Source organism: Castor canadensis, chromosome 10 (genome assembly GCF_047511655.1).
Source record: "Castor canadensis chromosome 10, mCasCan1.hap1v2, whole genome shotgun sequence".
Taxonomy (NCBI): Eukaryota; Metazoa; Chordata; class Mammalia; order Rodentia; family Castoridae; genus Castor; species Castor canadensis.
This window is the reverse complement of record NC_133395.1, coordinates 103,384,850-103,402,584: the sequence shown is the minus strand read 5'-3', so window position 1 is coordinate 103,402,584 and position 17,735 is coordinate 103,384,850. Positions and strand designations below refer to the sequence as shown.

Below are 17,735 nucleotides of genomic sequence, written 5' to 3'. Positions count from 1 at the left end.
ATAACTAGAACCACTGATTTGTGTGCTGCCCCTCCAACTTCTGTACCCACCCAGCAAGCCACTCTTCCAAACTTTTTTCTTACATAACTTCTTGCCTTACCCCATATTTATGTGTCCCTCAACCATATACTCTCTTATTTGCTTGTTTTTAAGCTTTGTAGACAGTACCATATTGAATACATTCTTTTTAGATTTGCTTTGTTATTCCATGTATTCTTAGGATTTAGTAATTACATTCTATGTTTTTTACTGCCGTGTAGTGAAATTGAGTAAATTTATCCATTTTCTGTCAGCAAACATTGTGTTGCTTTCAATTTTGCTATCACAAATAGTTCTTCCACCAGCACTCTCATACATGTCTTCTGATACACACAGATGAAAGTTTCTGTGGGGTAAATACTAGGTGTGTACTTCCTGTGTTGTAAAATAGTATCTTCAACTTAAATAAGTGCACCTTCTTTTTTAATACATGTTTTACTTTTAATTGATACAGTAATATACATATTTATGGGGAACATTGTGACATTTTGGTACTTGTGTACTATGTATAGTACTAAGATCACAGTAATAGACATATCTATTAACTGAGATATTTGTCATTTCTTTTTGTTGGGAGCATTCAAAAATCCACTCTGCTAGCTCTATTGAAATACTCAGTTATTTTCAACTATAGTTATCCTACTGTGCTATATGTAGTATAGGAGAAGTTGTTCCATTTATCTATCTGCACCCCTGTATGCACTAACCATCTTCTCTCCACTCTTTACCACACCGTTCCCAGGCTCCAGTAACTATTCTACTCTCTACTTCTGTGAGATCAACTTTTTTAGCTTCCACATATGAGTGAGAACATGCCTGATTTATTTCATTTAGCATAATGTCCTTCCGTTCCATCCATGAAACTGAAATGACAGAATTTCCTTCTTTATAACCTTCCTGTAGTGTTATTTTTTTCTTTTTTATTAATGCATATTAATTGTAATAAGAGGTTTTGTTGTGATTATTTCCAAGGGTGTATGTAATGTACTTTGATCAAATTCATCACCTCTTTACTCTTTCTATTCCCTTCCCTCCCTTTTAAAATAATTTAATGGGTTTCAGTTTATTTTCATACATGCATATGAATACATTTTCCAATACTGTTGGCATACTGAAGTGATCTAATATCCAGCTACTTTGTTGAACTCTTTTACGAAGTTTAATAAGTTGTATATAAATTTGGGGGGGAGGGTTTCCTGTAAACATAAATACTGTAAATACTAACAGTTTTATTATTTCCATCTCAAACCTTGTACCTTTTTTGCCTTGTATTTTTCATACTTTAGTGAATGTGATCTCTAATACAGTAGTCATTAAAGTGAAAAAAGCAAGCATCTTTGCTGTTCCTCAGTGTAAAGGAAGTGCTCCTAATATTTTACTACTGAATATAATAGTTGCTGTGATGTCTTGGAGCAGATGTCCTTTATCAGGTTAAAGAAGTTTACTTCTATTTGTATTTTGCTAAGAGAACTTTTTGTTTGATTTTTAAATTATGAATGGCTATTACAGCTTATTAAAGGCTTAGTATGGTGACCCATGCCTATAATTCTAGCACTCTGGAGGTTCAGATGGGAGAATTGCCACTTTGAGGCCTGCCTGGGCCACATAGCAGGACCCATTTTGGGGGGAGGGAAGCCTATTACTAAGTCTTTTCTCTGCAGCCATTGAGGTTATCATTTTATTTTCTACTTTAAAATATTATAAGGTAAAATTTTCCTGTTCGACCATCCTTGTATTCTTGGAATAATCTCAACTTGGTTATGATAAATTTTCTTGTAATATGTTACTCAGTAATGAAATGTTGTAGATAAAAGCTAATTTCAAAATAAGAAAAAAGCTAAATTTTCATGACAATAAAATCTTTGCCAAGCACTTTAATAAAATTGCCCATATTGCTACAGGGTATGAGGGTTTCTAGCTATTAGATGTAGGTAATAGCTTAATGAAGCAGAAACACCACTGGAAACCTTTCAAACCCAGGACCTTGCACATGCTAGGCAAGTGCTTTACTACTGACCTAAACCTCCAGTCTCTGGAAAGCTAACTTCTTGTCTCCTTTGCCCTGCTGTTCACCTGAGAGAACTAATACAATTCACTTGACTCATTTCTTGACTCATTCATTGACTTTTTATTTTCCTCAGTAAATTTCTCTGAGATTCAGAGTCATATGTTGGCTACTTATAGCCATGTGACTTCAGTTGCTTTGCTATTAACCTACATTATGTATTTACTAGGCACTTAGGACAATGCACAAGAAGTTACTTAAGGAATTTCTATTTTAGAGAGAGACAGAAGAATTGATGATTCGTTTTTAAATACAAAAGGATATAGCTTATCTACAGACCCTGGTGGTTATGCTATAGGGTTGCATTGGGGCACAAGGGAATCTTTAGAGTGAGTGAAAAAAAGGAAGAGAATTCTGATTGGATATGGTAGTTAAGCTGAGTCTTCTGAATGATGGTCATCGATTGAGCATCCCAAACCTTATCTGTGTTTTCAGTTGTTAGCAAAGTGTCTAGACTAGTTGTTCCCCAGTGCCCTTTCTAGCTTTGAAATTTTATCTTTTTGACCCTAGGTCCATATCACCCTTTTCAAGACTCCACAAATAATTTCATATTTAATCAATCGGTGCTCCTGCATCTGCCTGTGGTTCTTGGAATCTTTTGTTCTATAGGCTTAGAGTCATGAGGGGCATAACAGAATCTTCTTGTTGCTGTTTAATTAAGCAATACCAGCGTAAGTCACGTAAGGAATAAGGTGATAATGATGTGTGAATCATAAATAGAATTAACCTGGTTATGTTTTTACAGAATTGCTCAGTTTTTTGCTACCATAAATAGATTTTTTAAATTCCAAACTTTATGTAACTTCTAAGCACATTTCATTTGTATGTCTTATTTCAGTGCTGGACCCAAAGGAGACAACATTTATGAATGGAGGTCAACTATATTGGGACCCCCAGGATCTGTCTATGAAGGAGGGGTGTTCTTTCTTGACATTACCTTTTCACCAGACTATCCGTTTAAACCCCCTAAGGTCAGTATGAAGTATTCACCCATTTTTAGCAATATGTATTATTACATGTGCATATATATATTTTTTTACATATACATATCTAAGAATATGTATCTGTCTGTTGTGTTAGCATAGTCAACTCACCAAGGCTGCTAATGTATAAGAGGAAACAGAGCATGAAAAGTTATAGATTGATCCCTTGCCCAAGCTTTTTACTTACATTTCATTACTTTTTCTCATCCTTTCTCATTGTCTCCTTTCTGTGGTGTATGTTGCAATGTAACAGAAAACATATTTTATGGGTAGAAATGGGGTATTGAGATTGGACCAGGACCAGCCCAAAGAGCCAGAGCCAAGTTCAAGAGCTAGACTTAAGGACAGAATAAACCTCACAAGGCAGGTTTATAGTATCAGCTATGAAGCTGTGACTTTTGATTGCCTCCACCATTCAGCTCCCCACGTGAAGCACATATGCACTAGAACAGAAAATATGACCAATAGAGACTTAGAAATCATACCAAGAAATATTTATGGGGCTGAAGGTATAGCCCCATAGTACAAGCTTAGTATGCACATGGCTCTGGGTTCAATCCCTAGCACTCAAAAAAAAGTTTTATAATAACCCATTAATAAAGCTGGTTAATTAATGAAAAGTCATTGACTTTTTTACATCCATGTTTAAAGGAAGAACAAGAGTGCAGTGAAAGCAGAACAGAAGAACTTTCAGTTATTTAAGATGAGATTATATGCTTTGAGAAGCTTCACATTCCTGTCTATTGCCTATAAGTCAGTCATTTGACTGTTTTAAAACTATCATCTCCACTAGCATTTGTTCCTCTGGCAGAGGAAAAGACCCTGAGGATGCTGGCTGTATATGTTAGTCACCAGAAAGGAGTTCTAATCTGTCTCATACTTAACTTCTCAATGCGAACATAAAACTTCATTGAGTTGTAGGTTGGAGTAAACAATTTTAAAAAGCAAGATCGAGACCTGACCTTCAACATGACTTTCTAGAATTCCTTCCACCTTTTTTCCCCCTCTGCCTTCCTTTCTTCCTTCAGTTCCATTGATATTTGGATAGTGGACACCAAACCAAACAGCAGTAACTACAGTTACCCTTATTGACTGATGAGGAAATCAGCTCAGATAAAATAAGTAACTTCCCCAGAATTATGCAACAACCTACTGTGGCATCAGGAGTTGAACCTAGAAAGTCAGATCCCCAAATTCTTGCTCCTTACTGAATTATACAATATTTTTATCCAAACTGACAGAGGTGGTGGTACTGGTTACCACCTAGAACTTACATTTAGTAAGTTTTCCATGATAGCACCATAGTAAACCTAATACGTATTTTCTCTTTTGCTGGGTGAGAACCTTTTTATCTTTTGTTCTACTTTTGACCAGCCCTTAAGTCATCTGGAATATCTGCTGCTGTCCTAGTAATGTGGAGACCTTTCTCTTGACAGCCTCTGCAGTGAAGGATGTGAAGAGTAAGTGGAGGGAAAACAGATCAGGTAGTTGTGCTGCTTATAAAATTGGTATGGCCTGTTCAGTGAAGTGGACATTTTAGAAAATGTGTGAACTTATTCACATTGTGCATGACAATTTTATAGATTAAACAAGGCTAAAATAGAGAGCTAATAAGTTGGATAAAGAAGTTAGTTGGAATGGAAGCTCTGATGGAATGGATGGGTGAGCCAAAACTAACAGGATAGAATCTATATGGCTAAATAAATATGCAGTATTTCACTGGGAATCAGAAAAAAAATCACAATGCAAGATAGGAAAGGTATGCCTCCTCTGTTTTCATGTAAAGAGAATTTTAGGGCTCTTGACTTACCAAAAACTGGGAACTTGAGGTTCTTGTACCCATAAGGAGACATATTTAGAAGAGCAGTACCTATAACTCTGAGCTAATCATGTTGTGTCTGAAATGCCTTATTCACTTCTGGACTCTTCACTTTGGGAAGAACAAAAAGGAATGCCCTGTACTGGGCATCAACTATGCTAACTCATTTCTTCTCTAATAAAAGGAACATCACAGCTTTACTATGGTGTTCCCCTTTCACAGATGGGAAACTCAGATGAGGCTTAGAAAGTTTTAAAAGAAAATACCACCAGGAATCTACTGAGTGACTGACCATGTACTTTCCACCTAATTATACACAGTCATCCTGGAGAGACTTACTAGTAAAAATAGGCATGAAAGAAAGGAATGTGGTATCTGTCCTCGGGAGTGCCAGAGACTGTGGTGTAGATTAGGGTTAGACTTTATTTTGAATGGCTAGATGGGACAAAAATGGTAAAGGGGTGGGAGGAGTGTCACAGGGAAGTAGATTTCTATTCTTTATGAGGAAAATCTGACCTACCCTTGAACAACCCACTTTAGAATAATTCTATTTCTGGGACTTCTTCCCTTTATTTATAGTATTCAAGGAAAAGCTGAATTATTATTGGGAATATTACCAGAAAAAAAACAAATAAACTTAATAATCCTCACTGAGTGTGAATCCTCATTAGACAACCTCTAAGGAAAAAGAAAAATCAAAGTCTGGGAACTGGAATCACAATTTAAAGGTACCCTTAATAGAAACCTGTTTTTCAGTGAATTATCATCCCTAATTAATCAGTTTTAGAACTGGATTTGGTAAGCAGATAACCTTACTCTAGAGAGAAAGCTGCTAACCAAAACAAGACTTTTTTTTATCATTAATAGTTTTGAAATACCATATCCATGCCTTTCTAGTCTGCTACCACACATAGTCCACATTCGGAGTTGTCTAGTTATTTTCTCTGCTGCCGTCACCTTCTCCTTTTTTGCAAATCAGCCATGCATTTTGATTTATGAAACATTCCCCGGTGCACTGAACAATAAACCAGGGAAGCCATAGATGTCAGAGAAAATTACTGATGAGAGTAAAGGCTCACAGATAACCAATCAGACTTATCTGGTAAGTCTGACTGATTATCTGTGTAAATATTCATAGCATAAAATTAGCCCATAGCATGACTGGATTCATGATTTCTTCAAATTCTCATAGTTGGAACTCTTAACCACCACTTTTAAACAGTATGCACTGTGGAGCAGAAATACAGCCTATAGGTCAGTGGAGTGATTGAAATTCCTTTTCTTACTATAGGAACTTTTTGGGATGAGGGCTTCATCAATTTGAATACCACATACTCCAAAATCAGAGTGCTTAACCACTGTATATATTGTAAATATATGTTTAATATTATGATCAGATATCTATTCATAAAACACGATTGCTTTGTATTCCTGGGGATTGCATTTTCTTACTCATATTATGAATACTTCTATGTTCAAAATCTACATTTCTTATTTTAAAAGTTTAATGTATTTTAATCTTCCAGTCTACATGTTTGTTACAGAATAAAAACCAATTGCAGGGAATGAGAAGGGGAAAATATTACTTAAGATTTAATCCCCCCAAACTAACTATTCATGCCATTTTGGTGTATCTCTTTTGAGATTTTTGTTATCTGTATATATATTATACACATACAAGTATGCATACACACACATTCCTTTTCCCAGAATTGGGCTCCTACTCTCCATGACTTCATAATTACTCTTTTACCTAACATTGTATTTTCCCCCAACAGTACATATTATTCCAGTAAATATAGAATTGTATTATAATTATAGAGGCTATATAATCTTCCATTGTATAAATACACTAAAATTTGATCAGTTTCCTGTGGCTGAAGATTTAGGTTTTATCAATACTTGTTATCATCAGTGATGTGATGGACATCCTTATAGTTACATATTTTATATACTTGTATGATTATTTGTTGTCATGATATTTGTGTGTAAAAGAGTTTGCACATATCTGTAGAGTTTTTGATAAAGGTTGGCAAATTACCCTCCAGAAACATAGTATCAGTTCACATCATAACCATCAACATATGTTGCGATAGAACTTCCCTACACTATCCTCAGATTAGAGGATTCTGGAGCCTTCCCACCTCCAACCACAGTACTGAAGTTTTTTTAACTCAACCTCATGCTTGTGAGGCAGGTGCTCCACCACTTGAGCCACCGCCCCCAGCCTTCTGAGTCTTTTTTATCTCTACCAGTCTAATGTATGAAAAGTAATACCTCATGATCGTTTTAATTTACATTAATTCAACCACCAGTGAGATGCATGTGAATAACTTTCATTTTCATGTATACTGTTGTCCGGTTATTTTTCCTTGTGAAACTATTTTTTCCTGAAAGTCCCACACCAAATAAAATTAACGTGTATACTTGAATAATTCAGAAATGTAATAATGAGGTATGCTATACTTGTGTGTGTATATTAGCAAAAACAGTGTGAAGATAATTGTGATACCCTGCCTCTAATGTTTTGTGTTCCAGAAATTCTCATGACATACTTCCTAACTAAGGAGTCATGTTAGTTAGGTAACAGGTCAGATATTTGTTCTTACAGTAGAAATGCAAAGCGGTCTTTAATTTGGCTATTTTTGCTTTCTTGTGGATCTGGACCTTGTATACAAAATAATTGAGCATTCTAGACCAATTTAAGATGATGTTAATAGGAGAGTTAAGCATGTTTGTCATTTAGTTTTAGTTTTTTAAATTTATTTTTAGTATCTCAAGCAACCTGTGCACAAATCAGGCATGTTGTGTCAGTGTTCATATCTATTACTAGAAAACACCAAGAAAGTAAAAAAATTACACATACACATAAGTATCTGTGTAAAAGAAGTTAAGAATAATACCATACAGCTTTAATATAGTTTCATTACGATTTTATCAAGTAGGTCTTAAAATAAATCTTTAAAGAATAATCCAGAGAATATCTCACATTTTATGAGAGTCAGCAGTGTGTCCTGCAGCTTCATCCTAAACTAGGTAATTGTTAGGCGCTCATTTTTATTGTTGCCCTGCTGCTGCTCAGAGAAAAAAGCTGAGTGTGTCTCTCAAAGTTTTCAAAAAAAGCAGTGATTTACATGTGTATACTCACCTACCCACTCATTTACTCCAGCTCTGAATAGAGAACACACAGTTATCATGGAATAACATGAATTAACTTGTTTTAACTGGAGTTCATACATTCATTTAAAATTTGGTCATGGATAAAGTCCTTTTATATGTGTTTAATTGCTTATTTGACATCTCCAGTTGAATGTCTAATACTTATCTTAAATTTAACAAGTCTAAAACATGATTACATACCTTCAGCCCACTTAGACCGGACCTTTGCAAAGGATGTTCTTCTACAGAGAAGTTATGTGAACAAGAGACTAGGTTAAGACATTCAGAGGTTTGGGAAGTGAGGAACTTGTTTGAAATTGGGACCCAGAAAAGATGACAACTCAGAGGTGACTTTTCCAAGAAAAAATTCTCAGATTTACACTGGTGACACCATCTGCATATAGGGGTTTTCTGAAGAAAGGAGGAATAGGTTATCTCTTCAACTCGAAGTCTTTGGTATCCCAGATATGAAAGGTAAGTGACCTACTCATTAGTCCCAGAAAACAATGAACACTGGAAACTCTGGGTAGAAAGACCATGAGTCACACAAATGAGTAGTCTTTTTAAAATTTATTTTTATTAGTGTTTATTAATTGTACAAATAATGGGTTTAATATGACATTTTTGTAAATGTATCTAATGTACTTAGATCATACTCACTTCCCTCCTACTCCTCCTGGTCCCGTTCCTTTTCCCAAGGAATTGGAAGGAAAGTCATGTAAAGAGGAAAATCTTCTTTAAAACTAAGTCAAAGAAGCTTCAGATTTGGCATTTTTTTAACCTTATAGAAAGGCCCTTCATGGAACCAGATCAAGATATGGAACAGATACCCAATGTTGGTTGTCTATAAATTTTAAAATAAATCATATTTTATTGTCCACTTGAGAAATGGGAGAGGAAATAATATTCCACATATAATAACATAATTATAATATTCTCCATTTAAATGTATACCTGCTTGGATAGATGTGTGTAATGCTAGTCATTTTGTTCAAACCTAGATGGAGTAGTCAGGTCTGAGTTCATTTTTAAGACTGCTCACTAAATATCAGTCCCTTTATGGCAAGTGATCAAGTTGCCTTTATCTCCCTCCCCCATCCTCTACCTTAGAGTTTGAGCTGTATCTCTTGATAAGGCAGCAGTCTTTTTAGATACTTGCTCAAACAAGTCCATGGAAAATGAGGCAGGGAGAAGGGAATGTTCTCAGCTCCCAGCTAGCCAAGATCAGTGTCAGTATATAATTATCATTTGTCACTGAGTTAGAGAAAAGATATGACCAACCAGCCTTTTGTAGGTATTACACCTTGTATAAAATAAAGAGAAACAAAGTCAAAAGTAAAGGTGGTAAATAAAATTGATCTAGGACTCATATGGATATGCTGTTCTAAGCTATCAGGTACATTTTTGTTATAGTATTAATATGTGAAGCAATTAGGCTAGCAGAGACCTACCACATTTTCTTATAAGGTGACTGCATTTTGAAATCTCTGTTTTAAGGCTAATTTAAAAGCAGATGTGTCCTAAGTAAGATAAACCTTACGAATATGGATACAGGGAGAATAATTAAGAGTTAATGCAATGTAGTCCAGGCCAGGAAAGAATTAAGGCTAAGCCGTGAGAGTAAAAACAAAAGCAGTAATACATGAATTCTTTTTTCATTTCTTTATTCAGTGCATATATACCATGCAGCAGTTTAGGTACCAAACATAAAGAGGTGAGTAAGAGAATGCCTCTTGAATATCAAGATATGATAAAACGGGAGCTGATGGAGTGGCTGAAGCAGTAGGACAGCAGTCCTAGCAAGGGTGAGGGCCCCAGTACCGCAAAAAAAAAAAAAAAAAAAGATAGAACAGGGTTTTGGCAGAATTGGCATTTTGATTGAGATAATTATGTTTTGTGTCGGGTGTCCTTTCCCTTGTGATAAACAAAAATGTCTCCAAATGCTGCCAGACATCCTCTGAAAGAGGAAGAGGGAGGTCATACCTGGTTGAGCACTCTATCTTAGCAGCAGTGTCCATATCTACTAGCAACTAATTAGAGGCATTTATGAGGACTCTGGTTTCTGATCTGAATAATGAGGTGAGAGTGTGTTGCCTGTGAGGGACTTACAGGACATCTAGGTGGGAAATGTTCAGAAATGTTTCAGCTGGCAGCTTTACAGGTCTGGGGTTAGGTGAATGTTGTGAGCTACTAGAAATATGAGACAATTTCCCTATCATGGGCATATAGCTATGCTATACTCCCAACTTCATTGACTGGCCTTTTCCCTGCATCCCTACGAGCCCTGTGTTGCCTCAGATCTGTTATCTCTAGCAGCCCAATGGCAGGGAAACAACATGTAATTGTAATTTTTCTTACTGAAAAGAAACCTGTGCTCCAGGACCTCTTCATACTCTCCAAACTTGCAATTTAGATGACATCAAATTCTTTTGTATTTTCTATTTTATTTTCATCATAGAAAGAGAAGATTTAACAATCTGCACACAGAATAAGCAAATAATTGGCATCTTAAATACAAGTTCAAATAATACTCAGTACATAGGCCAAATTTTGCAAAGATAACTATATAATCTAAGAATTAAATATCTTCTCCTATTGATATTTCCTTTTAATATGAACATGCTCCCTTTCTGTGTCATTTTTATAAACTTCAAACTTTAAAGTCATATCATAGAAGCTAAAATGCGTGTGCTTATTTGTAAAGCCAGACTTAAGAATGTGCAGACTTTCTTTGCTGACATCTAGTTACATTGCACAACTGTTATTTCTTAGCTTTATTTAAACAGAAAATTACTGAAAAAAGTGTAGTAGAATAGAAAAATAAATTATGACATATTCATATAATGAAATAAGTAACAATGAAATAGACATAGAAGAATTTGCAATATGACTACCAAAAATATATCAAAAGAAAAAAGCCACAAGAGTACTGAAGTATATAGATGTATGATTCCATTTACATAAATTCAAAAAACAGAAAGAAAAAACAGGAAAAACTAATGTATAAACCAGGCATGTTGGCACAGGCCTGTAATCTCAGCACTCAGGAGGCTGAGGTAGGAAGATCATGTCTTCAAGGCCAGCCTTGGCTACAGAGTGAGTTTAAGGCCAGCCCAGACTGTGTAACAAAACCCTGTCTCAAACTTGACACCCCCCACATACACCAAAAAAAATAATAATGTGTAGAAGTAGGAGTCACAAGGGAGATTCTGGGGTGCTAGCTATATTCTGTGTCTTATTGTAGGCAGTAATTAGGTACATTAATTTTGTAAAAATTTATCAAGTTATATGCTGACTTGTACACTTTCCTTTATATATATTTCAGCTTTTCAGTAATCCCCATTTTAAAAAGCTCTGTATGATTATATTTAGGCAAGGTCATAGCCATCTTATGAAAATTGCTGCTTTTAACCTAAATGTCAGTCTTTTTTTTTTCCTGTTAAATATCTATTATTTTTTATCGCATATAAGATCTTTTGATTCACTTTTGACCAGTAGATTAGCTATCTATCCGGCTATTTATGTTATCCATAGCTTTGATAAGCAGCTCTTTTATGTCTACTCAAACCACTGGTAAAATACTGAAAAAGGGCTAGTCACTAATCATCCCCCTATAGGGCTGTTTTGTGTCAACTTAATTTATTTGGTGCTATGGTTTGAATGTACCCACCAAAATTTAGGCTGAAATTTAATCCCCATTGTGAGATATTTAAGAGGGTAGAAACTTAACCAGGTATGGTATTTGGAAGTGAGACCTTTGAGAGATAATTAAGATTAAGTAAGGCCATAAGGGTAGGGAACTAATCCAGTGAGAAGTGTGGCTTTATAAAACAAGGAAGAAAGACAATGTGAGTGAAGGTGTGAGCCTTCACCAGATGAAGCCCCTGAACCTCCCAGTCTCCAAAACCATGAAAATATAAATTTTTCTTTATAAATTCCCCTATCGCAGATGTTTTGTCACAGCAGCAGAAAACAGACTAAGACATTTGATCATTTAGCCAGACTGTTAAAATTGCTGTCAAGCCTATTTTGCATCTGTCACACTGGAATGCCATTCAGCCTGGAATTCTCTGTGCCTCTAAGGATGTACTCAGAATGAAGCTTGCAACAGCCCAGTTTTCTTTTGGACCATACTGTTTACAATCTATTTGCTCATAAATAATAGTTCCCCATAAAACTTGAACAACTGCCAGGCTGGTTCATTTGTTTTGGCATTAGGCCAGTGCCATTGACAGAAATAAAGAAAGACTTCTGAGACTTTGATTGCATGTATATCTGATCAGTAAAGGAAGAAGCTGTTAGTGGGTGTAAACAAAGAATGGTGTGATCACCTCAGCAGTGTGACTGGTGGCATTGCACCAATATGCAAGAAGAATCTGCAGGTGCCAGTGTGTACAGTGTGACTTAAGTCTTTGAAAAGACCTTATCATTTACTATGCTGGAGTTCAGATGTGCCATGGCTGCTTCATTCCCCAAATCTGTAATTTTAATAAACTGTATTGAAAAGGAAATGGAGTCATGCATGACATAATCTGTATTTGGTGTTTCCATGCTTAATCCTGTTATCACAATATTGTTTTTGAGCTACTAACAAGTAACCTGCTTTAGTAATCCTTTCTAGAACTTTGTTTAAAATCATATAATTCTCCTTGTTAACAAAATAACGTAGAACTTAATATAATTGAGTTGAACTGTTAACTCAATTGATTGACTTGTCTTCTCTTTGCCATCTGTTAACTTGTACTACCATCTACTGCAAGCAGTCATTCTCTTCTTTAGGCTGCCCATTCTTGCTTGAAAATGTTTTACTTTAACATTTTTCTTCTAATCCTCATTTCTGGATCTGTCTAAACCCATGAAATGACTTTAATGACAGGATTTTAAGGCAATTCAAAAGTAGAAATAAGAGAAAGCAAGAAGAGAGCCCTTGAATCAAAAAAGGCCAAGACCTGAAGAATGGTAGCAGTACTTCTTAGAGGAAAGTAATCCTGGCTGGAAGCACACATGGAGAGAGGACTGCAAGTCTGGGATCTTTTCAGGGCATCTTGTCCTTGGAGAACTAGGACCCTGCCTAGGTAGGCAGATATGCTACCTGTAGGAGTTTAGAGATTTATCCTACCATCAGTAGAGACGTGGACAAATTTGCAAGCTGGAAAGATTACCCTTGAGGTAATATGGAGCATGAGGTTGGGGAGGAGAGACCGAAGAAAAACGGTGTCATGACAGAAGCTGCTTCAGTAATACTATCCAGCACAGATGAATGCCTGAACTGGACTATTGGCAAGGAGAATGGACAAGTAGAGAGCAAGGAAATGGGGTATCGCTTCATGTTAATCACCGTGTTTCTTGACATATGTACTAATATTACTGCGATGTTTTTTCTGAAAATCTAAGTTGGTTATACATAACCGTTACATTGTGCCAGTCAGTATGACTGCATTTTTTTTTTATGGCACTGGTGTTTGGACCCAGGGCCTTCTACTTGTGCATTATCCCACATAAGCCACATTTCCTGTGTTTCTCGGAGCACAGGTATGCACCACCAAGCCTGGCTTGTTTCTTGAGATTGGGTCTCACTAGCTTTTTGCCTGGGCTGGCCTTGAGCATGATCCTTCCACTCTCTGCCTCCCAAGTAGCTTGGATTACAGATACCAGCCACCATGCTTGGACAAAATTTTATGTAGACATATGAAACTGTTCATCTTCATCTTGGTGAACAGTTTTTTTTGTTTTTGTTTTTGTTTTTTTGGAGAAAGGGGAAAGATAAGCAGCAAATCCTGAGTCCATGAGTTTTACAACTTCAAAATGATTTCAGGGAAAAAAATAAATATTGGTATTTGTGCACATAAGATAGAGTAGATTTGGCAAAGTGTTAAGCAGTTTAATAAAAACTGAAGAAATAAAAAGAAAACACAGTGAACTACATTTGAGCATGCTGAAGAGTTTCCTTCAGCATGCTCAAATGTATATGCCCAATATTCCACTACTGTTTGAATAAATCAGTAGTAGCAGGGAAGGCTCTCTTAAGGAAATACTGTTTAGGTGGTGCAGGACAAAAGAAACTTTCAGTAGGGAGAAAAGAGAATAAAGCTTACCAAGATGCAGAGTGACCATTTTGAAATAGGGAAATGTAGGCCTTTTCTCCCTATCAGAAATATACACCCTCTCTTCCTAGGAATTAGATTAATGTAGATATATTAAAATAACAAGACACCTGAAGTTATAATACATATATGAATAAAAATTAACAGGAAGTAACCATATTAATATTTCTTAAGAGTGTGCTCCTTTAAGTCATTCTGCTTCAGAAAAGATACTAGAGTTCAAATACAGGTAGAAATTTAGACAGTTTTAGTATCTTGAATACTAAATACATTGACTTCCTTACCATATTTCTAGATCCAGGGTTAAAGGCACCTTTTTTTTTTTTTTTTGAGAGATTCTGTGAAGTAACCAATAAAGGCAAAAATATTTAAATATATGCATACACACACTTGTATATCAGGGCAATTGTATTGTTTGCTTGTGAAAATACTCAAAAGCATTTTCTTTCTTTCTTTTTTTTTTTTCTTTTTTTTCCATTTATTCACACATGCATACATTGTTTGGGTCATTTCTCCACCCTGCCTCCCCCTCCCCACTCCGTTCCAGGCAGGTCCTGTTCTGCCCTTATCATTAATTTTGTTGAAGAAATGACATAAACATAATAAGAAAGACAAAGCATTTTTGCTAGTTGAGTTAAGGACAGCTATACAGAGAGATTCCTACTACTGCTTTCATGTACCCATGTGTTACGACCCATGTTGATTCAACTCTTAACTCAATGATGTTTACATTGGTTCCTGATCCCCTGCTCATGATAACCTCTGTTGTTTTAAGGTTTCTGTATTAGTTCCTCTGGAGTGGGGACATCAAATGCTTTCATGTTTTGGGTTTTCTGCCTATTTCTATATCTCCCGTGTGTGCTCTCCCCTTGTCATGTGATCCAAGTCCAACCACATTACTGCATTTGCCCTAGATCTAATGTCTGCATATGAGGGAGAACATACGATTTTTGGTATTCTGAGCCTGGCTGACCTCGCTCAGAATAATGTTCTCCAGTTCCATCCATTTACCTGCAAATGATAAGAGTTCATTCTTCTTCATGGCTGAGTACAATTCCATTGTGTACAAGTACCACATTTTCTTGATCCATTCATCAGTAGTGGGGCATCTTGGTTGTTTCCATGACTTGGCTATTATAAATAGTGCTGCAATAAACATGGGTGTGCAGGTGCCTCTGTAGTAACCTGTGTTGCATTCCTTTGGGTTTATCCCCAGGAGTGGGATTGCTGGATCATATGGCAGGTCTATGTTTAGATTTTTAAGAAGTCTCCAAATATTTTTCCAGAGTAGTTGCACCAGCTTGCATTCCCACCAGCAGTGGATTAGGGTTCCTTTTCCCCCACATCCTTGCCAACACCTGTTGTTAGTGTTGTTTTTGATGATGGCTATTCTAACAGGGGTAAGGTGGAATCTTAGTGTGGTTTAGATTTGCATTTCCTTTATGGCCAGAGATGGTGAGTGTTTTTTCATGTGTTTTTTGGCCATTTGAATTTCTTCTTTTGAGAAAGTTCTGTTTAATTCAGTTGCCTATTTCTTAATTGATTCATTGATTTTAGGAGAGTTTAGTTTCTTATGTTCCCTGTATATTCTGGTTATCAGTCTCTTGTCTGATGTATAGCTGGCAAATATTTTCTCCCACTCTGTGGGTGGTCTTTTCAGTTTAGAGACCATTTCTTTTGTGCAGAAGCTTCAAAAGCATTTTCTTAAAGCAATTCATAAAAACTTGAGTTCCTGCAATTACTTCAGCAAAATGGCATTATCATGAACAAATCTGCAGGACAAATTTGTGAGGGGAGATAGGTTTTTATCTTCCTCAGATACTATTAAGAGAAAAAGGAAAGTTTAATAATTCTATGGCAAAAAAAAAAAACTTACAGTGGCAGTTGTCTAGCCAAAAATATCATGTTCCTTCTCTGACCTTAGGGCATTATAGCAGTAAACAGTGTTTGAGAAAATACTGTTACTGCACTAAAGGAAGACAACTCAAACTGAAGATGTAACTCTTCAAAAACTTACAGGGCTGGGGATGTCGCTCAGTAGTAGAGTACCTATTTAGCATGCATGAGACCCTGGGCTTAATCGCAAGCCCTGCCCAAAAAATTTTAATAATTAAAATAATAATAACAAATTTGGACAAAGTGTTAGGCTTATTCTTGTGTCTTCTATTATTACCTACTTTCATGAGTTGAGTTTTGTGGCAACTGGGGGATATGATTACTTCTAACCAGGCCTAAAATATTCCATCTTGTGCCTATAAAGTAATGACAGAAGTTTTAAGTACATACATGAAAAATTTATTAACTAATTGAGAATTTTACCCCACCACCTTACTATGGTTTATTAGTTTTTGTTTGCTTAGTACTGGGGTTTGAACTCAGGGCCTTTACCTTGAGCCACTCCACCAGCCCTTTTTTGGGTTGGGTTTTTTTGATAGTGTCTTGTACACAGCCCGGGCTGGCTTCAAACCACAATCCTCCTGATCTCTGCCTCCTGAGTAGCTAGGATTACAGGTGTAAGCTACCGGTACCTGGCGATTTATTAGTTTTATTTAAAAAAGAAAAAAAAGAGGTTGCTCTTTTCCTTTAATGCATACAGCACTATATAGTTCTAACCAAAGAGAGAGGGAGAGAGAGAGCCAAAACACCATACAGCCTCTTGAAGAAAAGTGAATTCTGCTAATATTGTCAGAGAAAAGGTACATGAATCTTCTGGAGACAGAGAAGTGTAGTTTGTTAGTCATTTCTACCTAGACATCTCAGAGTTTTTAATTCTTTGTACTGTTTATTTGAAGTAGACACAATGTAATGCCTACTTACAGAACTTTCTATCAGCTCTGCCTTCTAATTCAATTTATGAAAGATTCTTAACCCCAGTGCTACCACTAATGGTGTAATGTAAGACTTTGAAAATCGCCCTAAATCAAAATTTGAATAGCAAAGCACATTTCTGTTTAGAAATTGGGCACATCTGTCAGTTGACACCCCCAAACTCCAGCCCCTCAAAAAAGGCACTAACCTAATGATTGGAACCTCAGAAGTTGTTAATGAGTTGTCTCTTTTAATTATGGGTATGGCCTCTTTAAAATGTAAGTATTCTGATCCAAGGTGATTGATTCCCTCTCCAAGGGACCAACTAATGCCTTCAGGAAAGTAGCAACTTTGAAGAAAATCTGGCATGCCTAAGGTTTTCGGGGGACAGGGGATACCCATTTCCTTTGGCTGCCTGCATGTTAAAAAAATGTAAATACGATGTATTTTTCCAGTTAATTTGTTTATTGAACAGGTACATGTTGACATTCTGTTCTCCTGTAGAAGGGATAAAAATCAGTATCAGAGGTATTTTTGTCCATAAAGTCCTTATATAAATTTGTTGTTCTTGTAAATTAACATCTTTGCTAGCCTGAATATAATTCAGATCTAAAATCTTTAGCTATATACACAGTTACTAGTTTTGTAAAATGATGTCAACTCTATTTATAAAAAAGCCACATGCAGTGCATTGTTGGCTTTCAAAAGGTAATATTTGTTGTTATATTGCAACAGCCAATTTTCTGCAATACAAAAAT

The 17,735-nt window shown here is 36.1% G+C and overlaps 1 protein-coding gene and 1 non-coding gene across 4 annotated transcripts in view; both read left to right on the top strand.

Moving 5' to 3' along the window:
• Positions 1–17,735, top strand: part of Ube2e2 (ubiquitin conjugating enzyme E2 E2) — a 285,919-nt gene that overhangs the window by 219,867 nt on the left and 48,317 nt on the right. For all 3 annotated transcript variants that reach the window (XM_074043820.1, XM_074043821.1, XM_074043822.1), the window contains exon 4: positions 2,943–3,075. In XM_074043820.1, coding sequence (XP_073899921.1) covers positions 2,943–3,075 — 133 coding nt within the window. The remainder of the gene's footprint in view (positions 1–2,942; positions 3,076–17,735) is intronic.
• LOC141413194 (small nucleolar RNA SNORA67) lies at positions 17,268–17,400 on the top strand. Its single transcript, XR_012438003.1, has one exon. It is a non-coding gene; the product is annotated as a small nucleolar RNA SNORA67 (small nucleolar RNA).